At 64.0% G+C, this 15,186-nt stretch overlaps 1 protein-coding gene across 3 annotated transcripts; it reads left to right on the top strand.

The window, feature by feature from the left end:
• Positions 1–549: 549 nt before the first annotated feature.
• On the top strand, positions 550–13,099 carry ZFTRAF1 (zinc finger TRAF-type containing 1). Of its 3 annotated transcripts, XM_082600748.1 has the most exons (5): positions 550–1,117; positions 9,679–9,917; positions 10,535–10,746; positions 10,996–11,077; positions 11,158–11,946. In XM_082600748.1, exons 1-5 carry the CDS (start codon positions 752–754, stop codon positions 11,399–11,401), a joined length of 1,143 nt encoding a protein of 380 aa, XP_082456874.1. In that variant the 5' UTR covers positions 550–751; the 3' UTR covers positions 11,402–11,946. The 3 variants fall into 3 exon arrangements, with proteins under 3 accessions (XP_082456874.1, XP_082456873.1, XP_082456875.1); XM_082600747.1 differs by lacking the exons at positions 10,996–11,077; positions 11,158–11,946 and adding an exon at positions 12,328–13,099; XM_082600749.1 differs by lacking the exons at positions 550–1,117; positions 10,996–11,077; positions 11,158–11,946 and adding exons at positions 6,104–8,584; positions 12,328–13,099.
• The last annotated feature ends 2,087 nt before the right edge of the window (positions 13,100–15,186 follow it).

The following is a 15,186-nucleotide window of genomic DNA, read 5'->3' on the forward strand; positions in this document are numbered from 1 at the left end:
TTCCTCAGCGGACCCCTCTTCAGCTCCCAACCCCAGAGTTATGAAACGGGATTGGGCAGAGCAGTGGGTTAGATTCCGGGTCCAGAGTCCTCCCTTGGGGAGTCCCAGCACTCGCGTCCTGTGGAAGCACATCTCTTCCCGCACAGGAGGGAGAGGTGGCCGGCAGTTTCTCGCTCCGGCCAGCCAGGCCAGAGCCCCGCGCACGCTAGCCTGGGTGTCCGGGGACAAAGTCGCAGGCACATCTGGACGTGGGGGTCCAAGGTTGCCCTCCGTTCCGGGGCACCCAAGGCGTGTGGTCCCGAGCCGAACTGGCGGGAAGCACCGCGCTCAGCCCTGACGCCAGGACTATTCGGGCTCCAAAGATCGCCCCTCAGCGGGTCGCCCGGGGCCCCGCCCACCTAATGCAGGGGCGGGCCTTCGCGCGCCCATTGGTTCTGGCCGTCGCGCTGTCTCCCCGAGCGGCCCTCCCATTGGCCTCGCTCCGCTCACGTGACTGAGAGAACAAGGGGGCGTAGGCGGCGGTGGCGGGGAGGGGAGCGTACAGGGAAAACAAAGATGGCGGCCGCGCCGGGGTCGGTGGCCGCGGCGGCTGCGGGGCGACGCGCGGGCCGGACCCACTGAGGCGGCGGCGCAGGGAGCGGGGCTGCGGGGTCGCGGCGGCGGCGGCGAGAGGGCGGAGGGAACGCGCGGCGCCCCTAACCTCCAGCCGCGGGAGCGCGCCGGCACCCGCCCGCCGGGCCGGCCGGCCGCGATGTCCGGCGCCGAGGAGGCCGGCGGGGGCGGCCCGGCCGCGGGGCCTGCCGGTGCCGTGCCGGCCGGGGTCGGGGCCGGGGCCGGGGTCGGGGCTGGGGCCGGAGCGTCTGCGGGGCCGGCGGCGGCGCTGGGCGAGGCGGCGGGGCCCGGGATCCCAGACGAGGCGGGCCTGGCCGGCGCCCGGCAGCTGCAGGAGGCGGCGGGCGACTCCGATGCGCCGCCCAAGAAGCGGCTACGGGCGGCCGAGACGGCCGAGGCGGCGGCGGCGGCGGCGGCGGCGGGCAGCGGGAAGCTGGAGGAGCGGCTCTACTCGGTTCTGTGCTGCACGGTCTGCCTGGACCTGCCCAAGGCCTCCGTGTATCAGGTAGGGCCGCCGGCCAGACCCGGCTCGGCTCCAGCCCCGCCGCGGCCGGCCCCCGGGCACCGCGTCTCCTCGGAGGCCAGGCCCGAGCCCTGGGGCCCAGAGGTGGGACTCTGGCGCCTGTTCGGAAGCTCCTCATTCTCGTCCTCTGGGAACTTTCCTGTTTCCTGCTCTGAACCTCCTTTTTTTTCTCGTGGCTGCCCTTACTTCCTGATGGGAATCTCCTGTCTCCCACTTCGACGCCCCTTTTCTTCCCAGGTTCCCCTGTTGCCCCTTTCTCAGCACTCCTCAGCCCACCCTCAAGCTGACCCCAGAGAAAGCTGGCGACAGATGCCCGTGCCCCTCCCCACTTCTGAGCCTGCTCCGCACAGGCCTGAGGTCCCTGGGCTCCGGGAGTCCCTGGTCTTTGCTCTTCCTCAAGTGTTTCTTCTCAGTTCTTTTGCAGACACACACCCTCCAACCTGTTCTCATGCTCATCCCGTATCCCTTTACCCTTTGGTGTGGAAGAATCCCCTTCCCTTCTCACTTCTTTTTGGAAGAAAGTTGAGAAGGGAGGGGCTCACCTCTTTGCCTTCCCCCACCCCTTCCCCTCATTCCTGGTCCGGATGAACTGCCCACATCAAGCCCCACAGCCTGGGTCTCTTCTTCAGCCCCAGCCCCCGCCCCAGCACAATCCAGTGCCTTCTGGACATGCTGTGCCTCAGGCTGGGCTCCTACCACATGCCACCTCACCCACACCGGCCTGGCTTCCTAGGCTACCGGTGCTCCAGGAGGTCTGTTCACTTACCTTCTGTCTGAGGAGCCAGCCTGGTGGCTGGACTCAGAGTCCTTAACCCGCTCAGGGCTGCCAGAGAGGATACTTAGCCCAGGGGGTCTCACTCGTGCACCCCGTAGCAGCAGGGTCACACTCTGGTCCCAGGGTCACTGCGCAGCGTTCTGCTTTCTCCATTGTGTGTCTCTCTCCAGGTCAACCCGCATCTCTGATTACCCCCACACCCCCAGCCCCTTTGAGGAATGAAACAGGGAGCTGGACATGGCCGATGAGGCCTTGTCCCCCTGCTTATGCTCAGAGTGAGGGCTGTGGTGCGAGGGCCATTTTTGTAGTAAGTGCAGGCTAGTCTGAATTGCCATTTCCCCAGCCTCTGGATCTCCACATCCTTCCCCCTCTGGCATGAGTTTGCTTTGGAGGATCCCAGCGTGCCTGGGTGACGGAGGGAGAAGAGGCATTGGTGGGGAAGTGGGTTGAGTTCCTTGGGGAGAGGACACTGGCTTTCAACCCACCCTCCTGGGCTTTGGGAAGCTTCTGGTCAGAGGCCCTAGCTCAGGAATACCACAGGCCTCCTGGCCCAGTGCAAATTGGGGTAGCGCTTCTCATAACCACCACAACCGTGGGGGTGCACCTCAGGACTTGTCCTTTCTCTGGCCTTTTTTGCTTGCCCACGACCTTTTGATCCTCCCGAAAGCACTCTTCCTTCCTTGGGCCTTGAGTGAGCGTCTAGGAAGCCAAGCCAATGGTGGTGGGGGGGTCCCAGGGGGATTAGGGGGTTCCTCATCTCTCCTCGTGTGAGTGGGCTGGAGATGGACCTGGCATGAAAACAGGCCATGTGGTGCCGGCTCTGGGTCCACTCAGCACAGAGAGCTGCATTTCTGCCTCTGGCCGGAGCCGCTGGTGACCGGGTCTCTGAGCCTGGCTGCTTCAAACCAGCCCGCACCATGCTGGGAGCTGAGCTCTGGGCCGGCAGGAGGCAGGTGGCTGAGCAGCTCTGATGGGGAATGAAGGCTCTGGGCCACCTGGCCTGTGGCCTTCCCTGTGGCCTAGTGGGCTCTGCTCAGTGGCTTCCCTGGGAACAGGCCAGCTGAGTGAGGAGAGCCCACCAACGCTGAGCTGTGAATTTTGGCACCAGCCCTGTGCCCCACCTTCATTCTTCCCAGGTGACACCCGGGCCTTGGCAGGGAGTTGATTCCTTCTATCTCTAGAGGCTGGGAGAAAGCTTTAGAGCGTGTGATCAGTGGGAAAGCCCTTGACCCTAGAAGGGTTGGCTGGAACCCTGCCACGGGTCAGAACTCGCTTTGGCTGCTGGGAACCCTGCCGTGTGATGGGGGCCCATGGGGCATGGATGCACAACCATGCCCACCCTGGAGCCTGGGGTGTGAGGAGCCCGAGGGAAGGCTTCTTGGTGGCTCCTTTCTGTGTGCAGTGGTCTGCATTACCCTCACAGCCACCCTGGATGGGGATAATTACTGGGGGGGGGGCATCGAGATGGGCCTGGAGGCCCGCCCCATTGCCTGGTTGGCATCAGAGCTGGGTTTGCTCCCAGAATGATTTGGTCAAGGACAGCATAGGTTCCACATGCGCTGCCTTGAAATGAGGACGCAGAGCTCTGTGTGTCCCTGGTTGGGGCCCACTGCCCGCCAGTGCTTCTGGGCCTGGGCTCAGCCCCTCCACTTCTGCTGGCCGCCTTTGGTGAGTCACGTTGACGGGCTGGTGGACCTGCCTCAGGCATGTGGTATGTTCTGCTCTGTGTTCCTGTAGGCAGCGTTTTGCCTGACCCCGCCAGGATACGTGGCTCGGGGCAAGCACCAGCGGAGCCACACGTCTGAGGGCCGTTTCCGACGGTACCCAGTTCTGGGGCGAGAAGAAGAGCCAGTGACCATGCGGAGCCCTGCATGCCGTGCCTGGCACCGGGCAGCAGGGGCATCTCCATGGGCCTCTGGATGTGGCTGGGTGCGCAGTAACTCAAGCGCTTGCTCTCCGGCTACCAGCCCCTACCTCCATGCCTCTGGGGAAGCCTGGGTGGTGGTGAGGGCAGACACAGGCTGCATGGTTAGGCTTGGTCACCTCCCTGATCTGAGCCCCACAGTGTCGGCTCCGCCGTGGGTCCAGTACATCACACCACCTGGGTTGGGATTCTTGCTCTGGTGTCAGACCAGGGCACTCATGCAAATGGTTCTCACCGTGACCTGCGTAAGGTCAGGTCAGGTCAGGGCTACAGCTGGTACGGCAGGTGCTGGCTTTGACGTTCTCCATGTGGGTCTTAGGTGTACTCTTGATGGCTGGCCTGACAAGGTGTGCAGCCGCCTTCTAGGGTCCTGGGTGGGCACGGCAGCGGGCAACCAGGTAGGGGTAGGAGGGCCGGGGATGCAGCAGTGACGTGCACATAGGAGCTCTGTGTTGGAGCCTGCATCGGGCAGCTGTGCTGACCTGCTCGGAATGCAGCCCTGTGGCCCCAGGGCGATGTGACCTGGGTCGTCTGCCTTCTTTGGGGGAAACACAGCCTCAGTGGGTGGTGCCTGGATCGTTGCAGCCACAACCTGATCCCTGACCCCATCTGGGACTCTCCTCCAGCCCTTCACACAAGGTGGACCTGGCCCTGACCCCGCTAATGTCAGCTGAGGCCCTGAGCCGTAGATCAACATCTGGAGGGAGGGGCCGCAGAGTTCTCCCACCCCAACTTGCTTCTCAGCCAGGAAAGCTCCTGTGACCCCCACTGGGGTGGAGGAGTAGTCAGGGGGCCTTTGTCGCGGTATGTGGCACCAACTGGCCTTCTGTGCCCACTGCTCCTGCCTCAGACCTGAGCCCCGCCCTGTCAGCCCATTGCTCTCATGGCCCTGCTGCCTGGGTGCCCTCTCCCGTCCCTGCCCCTGCCCACTCCTGCTCCGCGTGGGCCCCACAAGGCAGCACCTCTGCACCGAGGTTGTCTTCTCTCCCTGCCACAGGGTGCCTCTCCCATCCCACCTGCCGGGGCACTTGACACCATCTGTCCTGTGGGAGGATTGAGGGTGGCCTGCTGCACTTCCTGTCCCCGCCAGGACTCGGCTCAGCCCACTTGGCTTGGTTACCTCGTTGGCAGCCATGTGGGTAAAAGGCCCAGGAAGCAGGGGTGGCTCCATCTCTGCTTGTGTCCTGGCCAATGTGGGTGCCCGCCTTGGGGAGCTTCCAAGTGCGCCGTCTTGGCATCTGTCGACCTGCCTGGTGCTGCAGACTCTGTTCAAGGTGATGTTTAAGGAATGTCTAATGGGGCTGCCCACCCACATGGCCTGGGACCCTCTTCCCCAGCTCCAAGACTATGGCCGGCTCATGCTTTGAGAAAAAAGCTTTGAAAATACATCTGCTTAGCTATCCAAGACAAGGGCAGAGGGAAGAGCAAATTTCTGGTCTCTGACTAGATGAGAAATTGTGCTTTTTGTAGTGGTTGTTTGTCATTTGAGTTACCTTCTGATCCAGGCAGCACTTGAGTTCTGAGCAAGAGCCTGACTGCAGGTTTGACTGGTCCCCACCCAAGTCCCCGAGTCTCTGGGTGGTGTGACATCAGGAACTGCTGGCCCAGAACTTCAAACCCAAAACCTGGTGGAAGGTTGCAGTCCTGGCTTCCCCTGAGACACTTGTGTGTCTCAGACTCTGCAGGGTCACTTCCGGGCCCCTTGATGAAAGAGGTCAAGGAAACCTCAGGCCGAGTGTGCAGGGGTGTGGGGTGCCGTGAGGCCCTGCTGGGCCTGGTGAAGGGGGGCCTCCAGCTGGGCTGAGGGGGTGGGTACCCTCCGCTGTGCTTTGGAGATTGGGCTGCTCACATGAGTCTGGGTGCTGAGCCTTCCTTTGGTGGTAAAGAGTGGAGTTTGGGGGGCACCCCACGGTGTGAGAGGACTGTGGACTCCAGGCCTAAAAGGCCTACTGATTGAGGACTTGGCCCCCAGAAGCTGGGGGGCATTTTCTAAGACCTGCTTTTGTCCCAAGGCTCAGGGGCCAGGACTCCTCCTCAGGAGTCCAGACGGTTCCTTCAGCTCCCCAGGGGGAAGCTGGTTCAGATAGAGGCCCCGGCCTGCATGGCCTGGGTGCACTGGGCAGGCAGGGGGAGGGGCTGCTGGGCAATGTCCTGGGGGCAGGGACAAATGTCCACTTTTGGGCCATTGCAGAGGGGCTTGGGCTGGGGCACAACTTGGTGGGGTTGGGGAACCCAGGGTTGAGGGGGGGTTTGTTGAAATCACAGGCTTGTGCCTGGAGTCCTTCCTGAGGCTTCCGGGCAGGGGCTGCGTGAGGGGCTAGCTGGGTTGTGCTGGGTGATGACTGTGGTGCCAGGCGTTAGTTCTCTGGCCACTGTGTGTCACACCTGTGGCCCTGTCCTACCTCTTCAGCACGTCATAAGGCCAGTCCTGTCCTTGTTGCCTTTTTGTTTTTTTCCAGCTATGCCATGCGGCATGCGGAATCTTAGTTCCCCGACCAGGGATCGAACCCGTGCCCCCTGCAGTAGAAGCGCAGAGTCTTAACCACTGGACCGCCAGGGAAGTCCCCTTGTTGTCTTTTTTTTTTATTTTTTTTTAATTTGGTTGGGCTGGGTCTTAGTTGTGGCAGGTGGGCTCCTTAGTTGTGGTTTGTGGGCTCCTTAGTTGTGGCTCGCCGGCTCCTTAGTTGAAGCACATGGGCTCCTTAGTTGCAGCTCACGGTCTCCTTTGCTGTGGCATGCGAACTCTTAGTTGCAGCATGCATGTGGGATCCAGTTCCCTGACCCAGGCTCCCTGCGTTGGGAGCGCAGAGTCTTATCCACTGCGCTATCGGGGAAGTACCTCCCCACCCCCTGCTGTCTTTTGTGCCTGAGAAAATTGAGGCCCAGAGAAGAATGTGACCAGCCTCAGAGCACACTGCTGGTGACCTGTGGGATCTGGCCAGCATCTGTCCTGGGAGGGCCTGGGAGGCCCTGGGTCGTGGAGCCCCCTCCGTAGCCTTCCCTGTCTCTAGGGTCTTCCTGGCAGGTGGTGGGAAGGCAGCCCATCCTGGGCACTGCAGGAACTGCTCCTTGGAACTGCCCAAGCTCTCGGGGGCTTGGCCCTGGCACGTAGCGTGGGGCACTCCGACTGCCCTGGCTTCTGCTGTCCGTCAGAGGCTTGGCGTATGGCTAACGCTGTGCTGAGCCCTCTGGGGCCCAGCTTCTGGATGGGCAAATTGGGGCAGGTACAGTCCAGCCCGACCACCGCAGAGGCCCTGGGCCAGGCCTGCGTGCAGAGTTGGGTCTTGCTCTGGAGGCCGAGGGGGAGCCTGGCTGGTGGGGAGGGCTCTGGAGCATGGTGACTAGCCTGCTGTGGACAGACTGCCTGGGCTGGGTAGGTGCTGGGGCCAAGGCTGGCCACCTGGTGTCCACCCAGAGAACATACCTTGGGTAGCCGGTAAGGGACTAGCCACGTGTGGACGTTGGCTTGTCCCTTGGCAGGCCGGCAGCACTTGGAGTGTCTTGCTGGTTAGCCGCATTCCAATTCAGAGCTGATCTGTTAGGGCTGGAGGGGCAGTGCCCCCGCCTCCCCAGAGCCCAATAGAGGGCAGGTGCCCTACTACCTGAGCCTGTTTTGGTCTGGAGGCTCCGGGAGGGTGGGGTGGGGACTGGCCCTGGAGCCTGGGAACTCCTGCGGCCCCCAGGTTCTGAGGAAAGGCCTGCCAGGGGGGTGCGCAGGTCACCCCCTCTGCTCCAGAGCAGTGGGCTTTCAGGGCAGCGCTGGGAGTGAGCAGTCACACAGTTGGCAGCCTCGGGTCCCTCAGGAAGTCCCAGGACTCCATCCCGAGTCTCTTGCCTGCAGGCCTACGCCCTGGCTGGGCCACCGGAGACAGAGGAGAAGCCAGCTGAGTTGGGCCCAGCAGTGGCTGTTGTTCTCTGCTGAGGCCGCGGGCCTTGCCTTGGGGCGTCTAGAACTAGAGCTGGCCACACAGAGTAGTGTGGGGTCCCCAGGCCTTCCTGGCTTCCTCACTGGGGTGCTAGGCAGCAGCTGGGACTTCAGCAAGCCCGGTGCTGCCTGGTCTGGCCACACTTCCGGGGGCCCTGCAGCTTCCTCCTCCCGTGACTGATTGGTCAGGTTGCCATGTACTGCTTCCTCTCTGCCTTCTAGAAGCCACAGCGATCCTCTCCCTGGGGCTGTGGCACGGTGAAGCCAGGCCCTCTTGGGCTCCGGCCCTTGGCGGGGCTTTGAGGACACATGTGACCTGGGCTCTTGGTCTGGGCTTCCCACAGGGTGGCGGCAGGCTATGGTGCCGTGTCCCCCCACCCTCTCCTCCACTCATCGCGTCTCTGGCTTCTCCACTGACCCTGGGCAGTGGACGGGGCAGACTGCTTTTCCGCCCTGGCCGCTCTCGGGACCAGCCTTGCTCCACAACCCCCAGCCAGGCTGTGTGTCCAGAGCAGGCGCTGGCCGGCCCCTGCCGGCCCCCTCCTCGTCTCGCACATCTTAACTTTTGACCTGACTTAGAAATTGAGACTTGAGTGCAGCTGATCTAGGGTGTTTGTGTGGACCTGGATCCTGTGACTGAGGCCTTTGTCCCCGGCCCCACCATCGGTCCTCAGCGCGTAGGTCCCATCACTCACTGGACCCCAAGCACGACCCGCAGGCGCTAAGAGCTCACTCAGCCTCTTGCAGCCCTCAGCTCAGGGTGCACGGACCCGTGGTGTTTACCGAGGACCCCATCGTGTGCAGGCGTGGCTTGGCAGTGGCCCTGTAAGTCCCTCTACCACACTGGATCCCAGTCACAAAAGGGTCCTGGGCCCCAAGGAAGCCTGTGGAAGCACTGCCTGCCCATTTGCCCTCAGCCACTGGGCGTCTCCCAGTGGAGACAGGTGCCCTCGGGGCGGGGGGGCCCACACTCCCACCAGTGTTCCCCGGGCTCCAAGACCACCGTGTCTGCCCTGGAGGACACAGCTTGTCTGCTCTGGCACCTCTGGTTCCCGTGTGGGCCTCTCCTCCCCCAACCCCGTGAGCCCCTGCAGGCCCAGGCCCATAGCCTGCCGTGTGTCTCAAGGGCACCAGGTGGGTGCTCAGGAGGTGTGTGGAGCCAGTGAGGGAGCTGAGGTGGCGGAGCCAGCAGCCCCCTCTCCACACGCCAGGACCCCCGGCAGGGAGGGGCAGGTTGCCGACGGCATCATCTGCGCCTTGGATCCACAGGCTCAGCCAGGGAGGGGCCTGGCTCCTAGGCCCAAAGCCAGCAACGCTCCTGCAGGCGCACACTGCCCACGTGCCCTGTCCTGGGCCAAGTGGGCCTCCCCTCCTGCCACGGCTCTGTGCCACCAGCCCTTGGGAAGGTCCTCTCCAGGTAGCCAGCCCCACCGGGCGGGTGGCAGCTGCCTCCTCACCTGTGCGGGCCCAGGAGGCTGGAGTGGCGGGGCCAGGCTAAGGGTGCAGCTGCCTTGGCGTGGGCAGCTGGCCGAGAGCCCGCGTTCCGTGGGCGTCCCTGAATCAGGCCCTGTGGTGGACTCTGGGGACAGTCTCCAGCCCCTGGATGGGAAAAGCCCCCATGTGGCCCGCCCAGTGCCCGCCGGCGGGCCACCACAGTGAAGAGCCCGAACCTCTGCTGCCAGTGAGGGCCACCGCGAGACCCGTCCTCTCCATGGGGACCCTGCCGGCCGCGTGCACAGGGCTCCGGGAGGACAGCCTGGCCCTCCCTCGGGAGTGGGAGTGGCAGCCTGTGCTTGGCGGGCAGCAGCCTGCCCGCGGCCCCGGCACCGCAGCCCCTGGGAGGGGCCGGCAACGGGGCGGGCGCGCGCCTGCGCGCTCCCGCAGGTCCGTGAGCTTCATCTCCCTTTCCTTCTCCGCAGTGCACTAACGGTCACTTGATGTGCGCTGGCTGTTTTATCCACCTACTAGCAGATGCCCGTCTGAAGGAGGAGCAAGCCACGTGCCCCAACTGCCGCTGCGAGATCAGCAAGAGCCTCTGCTGCCGCAACCTGGCCGTGGAGAAGGCCGTGAGCGAGCTGCCCTCCGAGTGCGGCTTCTGCCTGTGCCAGTTCCCCCGCTCCCTCCTGGAGAGGCACCAGAAGGAGGAGTGCCAGGACAGGTGAGCACCTGGGCGGGCCAGCCTGCCTGCCGGGGGCCTGGCCCCACACACGCCGCCCGGCGGCGGCCTCGCAGGCCTGGGTTAGTGCAAAGCCGCTCGGGGCCCAGGCCGTGGAGGGGGCTGGCAGGAGGCTCCACGGACTGGGGGGCTTAGATCTGCAACCGGAAGCGTCTGAACGTTACCCTGGCCCTCCAGGGTTCCTTGTGGCTGTGTGGTGGCTTCTTTCTTAGAGACTGTCCGTGGTGTCCCCGGGCCAGGAAAGTGTGGCCAGCACGGAGGCTCTGGGAGCACAGCATGATGGTGGCGCTAGCACCCCAGTCCCCCGCTCCAGGGGGCCAGGCTGCCGAGCCTCCCCTGCAGTGAAGCCATGCGGGGCCCAGGACCGTTGTGGAGAGAGGCCCCATGGCAGTGGGTGTAGGGGGCGTGCACACGCACAGCTCACACATGCCCTGCTCCTCCTCAGGCTCTCATGCACTCTCACCCCTTCCTGAGGGCCGGCACATGGGGACTGTGTCCTTCAGGGACACAGTTTGTGTGAGCAGGGCTGGTTGGAGGCCCCCTGGCACAGCCGCCTTCCACAGGGCGCGGGTGTGACCGCAGTGCTGGCCTCCTCCCAGGGTGACGCAGTGCAAGTACAAGCGTATCGGCTGCCCATGGCACGGCCCTTTCCACGAGCTGACAGTGCACGAGGCCGCGTGTGCCCACCCAACCAAGACGGGCAATGAGCTGATGGAGATCCTGGACGAGATGGACCAGAGCCACCGCAAGGAGATGCAGCTCTACAACAGCATCTTCAGCCTGCTCAGCTTCGAGAAGATCGGCTACACAGGTGAGGCGCCCCGCTGCCCACTGCATGCCACACAGGCTGGGGCTGGGGCCGGCGGCCAGGAGCCGGGGGAGCCATGGGGTCTGGGCAGTGGCACAGGCTGCACCAGATGGCCAGGCTCTGGACTCCTGGTGAACGGGAGGACATCTACGGGAGAAGAGGGGCCGGAGGCTGAGCCGGGGAGGGGCCGGGCAGGACCCTGGGGGCACCTGCATGGCTCTCACAGAGGCCCTCCCCACCTGTCCTCCCCAGCCCGGCCCTGCTACCCCAGCAGAGTGGTGTCCTCACCGTGTGGGGCTGCACAACCTTGGGACAGTTGGGGTCTAACCAGAAGGTGGGTGTGTCTTGGGGGGGTCTGGGAGCTGAGGGCCTGCCCTGCGGAGCCAGGGGCAAGAAGAGCACCCGTCGTGTCAGGTCCTCCCTGCAGGCGGTTACTGCAGGGGCCACGGGCTTCCTGAGGCCAGCGAGAAGATGGTCAGGGCCGGGGCTCCTGAACGAGCTGAGGGTGCCTGACTCAAACTGCAGAGCTGGGAGTGGATGCCCAGGGATGGGCAGGCTGGACTGCGCTCAGGCCCACTGGATCTCTTGGGCTCTCCTGGCCACCGCCACTGCCTTTGGACACTCTGGGGAGCAGAAGTCAGGCCAGAGCCTGGTCTAGACACAGAGAATAGCAAGAAGCCCCTGCTGTCGCTGGAGCTGCTGGGGGTACTCTGGCCCTATACTGCCCGGCCCACGCCAGGCGGCTGGCTCAGAGCATCAAGGGCAGTCACAGGCAGCCAGTCAGAATGTGCTGCCTGGACTGGACCTGGCTAGGTGGAGGCCCGGAAGGCCGAGGGCCGGGGTCTCAGCAGGAGAAGACCAGGCCGCTGGTTAGTCGTAGCCTCAGCTGCCCCGGTGGGCACCGTGTCACAGACAGTCCAGGCCAGGCCTGGAGAGTCTGGGTGGACCGAGGCGCCATGACTGCAGCCGTGGCCGGGCAGGGAGGACTGGCCGCCTCTGTGGAGGGACTCGCCAGCCGTGGGCCACGGGCTCTGCCAAGAGGACTGTGTGATGGCAGCCGCCCACTCACCGATGGGCCCTTCGGCCGGCCGGCAGAGCCCAGCACCAGCCACGCGACGGCACGCTGCCTCGAGGCCCGACACACCAGCCCGGCCGCCGGCTTTTCTGGCAGCTCTGTATCGGAACCAATAAAGTACACTTGTTCACAGAACTGCATTCTGTCTGTGTGTCTGCTTACCCCGGCCCCCTGGGCGGGGCCTCTCCCTCTGCTGGGCCCCGGGGAAGGGTGAGGAGGGAGGCCTCGCCTGACCTGGGGGTCAGGCGGGGCTGGCCGTTCACCTCTCGCAGCCTCTGGACTCCTTGCCGCTAATGCGTGTCACTTCTGTTCGTAGTTTCCCCAAAGCTTGCGTGCGCCTCCGTTTGCCATAATTGCGTTTGATTTGCCTTGTGACAAGTAGAGCCCGCTGTGTCCTGGTAAGTTGCCTTCCTCCCTGGCCGAGCCTGTGTCCTCGGCCGGCTGGGAAGGCGCTGCCCCTGGCCCTGCCTGCTCTGACCGCCGGCTCCCCGGCCTGTCTGTCTCCACAGAGGTCCAGTTCCGGCCGTACCGCACGGACGACTTCATCACGCGCCTGTACTATGAGACGCCGCGGTTCACGGTGCTGAACCAGACGTGGGTCCTGAAGGCGCGCGTGAACGACTCGGAGCGCAACCCCAACCTGTCGTGCAAGCGCACGCTGTCCTTCCAGCTGCTCCTCAAAAGCAAGGTCACGGCGCCCCTCGAGTGCTCCTTCCTGCTGCTCAAGGGCCCGTACGACGACGTGAAGATCAGCCCCGTCATCTACCACTTCGTCTTCACCAACGAGAGCAACGAGACGGACTACGTGCCGCTGCCCATCGTCGACTCCGTGGAGTGCAACAAGCTGCTGGCCGCCAAGAACATCAACCTGCGGCTCTTCCTGTTCCAGATACAGAAGTAGGCAGCCCCGTGGCGCTGCCCACACCTGCCCGGCAGCGGCTTCACGGCGCCAGCGCCCGTCTCAGCCAAGAAGGAGAAGGAACAGAAGCGAACACTGGGACGTCTGCATGCGTGTGCGAAGGTGGGAGCGCCCCCCTCGCCCTCTGCCCCACCTCCCCTGTCCCGAGCGCCGGAGGCCGGGCCACCGCAGAGGAGACGCTGCTCGGGGACCCAAGGGGCACGGCGCAGCACGGCAGCCTGGCCCCGGCCCCTACCGCGCAGCGGGCCACACGCCTGCTCTGGGCCGCACACGGGGCTGCGCACGGCCCCTGGGCCGGGCTCGGGGGCGCTGACCTCAGACGGCATATTTGATTGCAATTAAAAAGGCACCCTTGTTTCCTACTTTCTGTTTTGTTCGAGGGGAAGGCGTGGCTATAATTGGACAGAATGGGGTCTTCGGTTTGGCCAAGGGTCAGAGCCCGCCCATCCCCGTGACTGCACCTTCACGTGCCCCGCCCCAGGAGAGACTTGGAGTAGCTGCCCCCTCTGTCACAGGCCTGGGCAGGGCAACGGGCAGGGTTGGGGCTCTCACTAGCCCAGCACATCCCACCCCCAGCCGCTCCAGGGAGGCAGGACTTGGCCACCAGGGCTCAGCAGACTTTTCGGAATGCAGGGTGATTTTCTGTCTCTTCCCAGGGAAAAAATTAAACCCTTTACAGGCTCTTCTACAAGTTATGCAAATTTAGCAAGAGAGAATCTATCTTCTGTATTCAGCTTTAAGGACTCAGTGTCCCCAGGCTGTGAAGAGAGTTCTGGGGTCCACCGGCGGTGATCAGTCCTGGCTGTGTGAGGGTCTGAGGGGTCCAGCTGCCCCCATGCTGCTCTCAGGGACCAGCTGCTGGCCCTGCATCCAGGGCTCTGCGTGGAAGTCAGCGCTGGGCAGTGTGGTTTCTCACCCGAGGGAGGTGGGCCCCCCGAGGTCCTGCAGTCCTGCCCCAGAGCTGCGGTGAGCAGGCCCAAATGCAGGCCTCACAACGGGAAGGAGCCCTGCCTGGGGATCCCGGGACCCTGGGGCCTACTGGGAAAGGGGGAGCTCGGGCCCCTGCTTAGGAGACAAGGCTCTTCTGCAATAGTTTCTCATTGCTTCAATACCAAAGAATGGTTTGCTTCGCCCCCAGCCAGGCCCCTCCCCCCGCTCGGAGCAGACCCTGCCGGCCTGGCCCCCTATTGCCCAGGCCCTGCAGGCTCAGTGGGCAGGGCCGCCCTGGCCTGTCTCTGGGGGCTCCTTTCTCTCCTGGCCCTCGAGGTGGGGAGCTGAGAAGGGGAGTGAAGGAGCTATGGGGTACAGCTCGAGCCTCAGCCAGTTCCTAGTGGACAAAGCAGCCCTCCCAAGCTGGCAGGTCCCCTGTTCCCCACCCAGGGCATGGGGCTGGCGGGGGTCCCATCCTACAAGGCCGACTCAGCCTGGCTTGCCCTCCACAAAGAAAGACCCCACCCCAGCCCCAGCCCATCCTTGTGGGCCTCTGACCCAGGCACACCCTGGTGTTGTCCCACTGCCCTCAGGGGCTGCCCCTGCCTGCCTGTGGGCGCAGAGGATGACATTCACGTCAACACGGGCCAGGTCTCCTGTGTATGGATGGTGCCCTGTCACCCTATTGGGTCCCTTGGGGATGGACACTCTCTCTGTCAATTCCAATGTGATCATATTGTGAGGGGGGCTGGGACGGGTGGGTTTGCCTGGTCCGTGTGTGTCTGGGTGCCTGTGTGAGACTGAAGAAGCAGAGGGGCGGGCCCCCCGGCAGCTCTTCTGGGTGGGGCAGGTGAAGGTGTGTGGCTGCCACAGAGCGCCAGGCAGGAGAAGGGCAAAACCAGGGCTGGGCTAGCAGACCTGGTCGGGGGGGGCGGGGTACAGGAGGGGCTGGGCTCTGCGGCACCCGGGTCAGAGTTCCAGCTGCTGGAACACACAGCTGGGGGCACATGGCCCTCGAGTTCCAGCTGCCGAAGTGAGTGTGTAGGAGTGGGTTGGCACACAGGCGAGGCCCTCCCTGTAGGGGTGTGGGTGGGTCTGGGGGGGCCCAAGAAGACTGCTAACCCACCAACATGGCCCCGCCCAGTGACAGTCATCTCAGCAGCTGAGCCTTACAGCCAGGTGGAGCCAGGCACTTCTGGGACATTGCAGTGTGCTCTTGGCCATCGCTGGAGGCTGGCGCCATAAACCTCCTTGTGTCATCTCACTGGGAGTCACTGGTTTACTGGAGGATGTCCCAGTCCTGTCGTAAGAAAGGAGAAGACACCAGCAGTCTGTCTCCAGGATCCCGGTCCACCTTGGCATCCTGAGCTGGCGAGGGTTGGGGGAGGCCTGAGGGCACAGGTCGAGCCAGCCCCACTTCCCTTCTCTCACCCCCACACTTCCCTTTAAGCACTACATCTCTCAGTACGCCCAAAGTGAGACATTTACAAAAATAATAAAAATAATTTTTTAAAGAGAG

The sequence above is a fragment of the Mesoplodon mirus genome (genome assembly GCF_964341445.2).
Source record: "Mesoplodon mirus genome assembly, chromosome: 16".
Lineage (NCBI taxonomy): Eukaryota > Metazoa > Chordata > Mammalia > Artiodactyla > Ziphiidae > Mesoplodon > Mesoplodon mirus.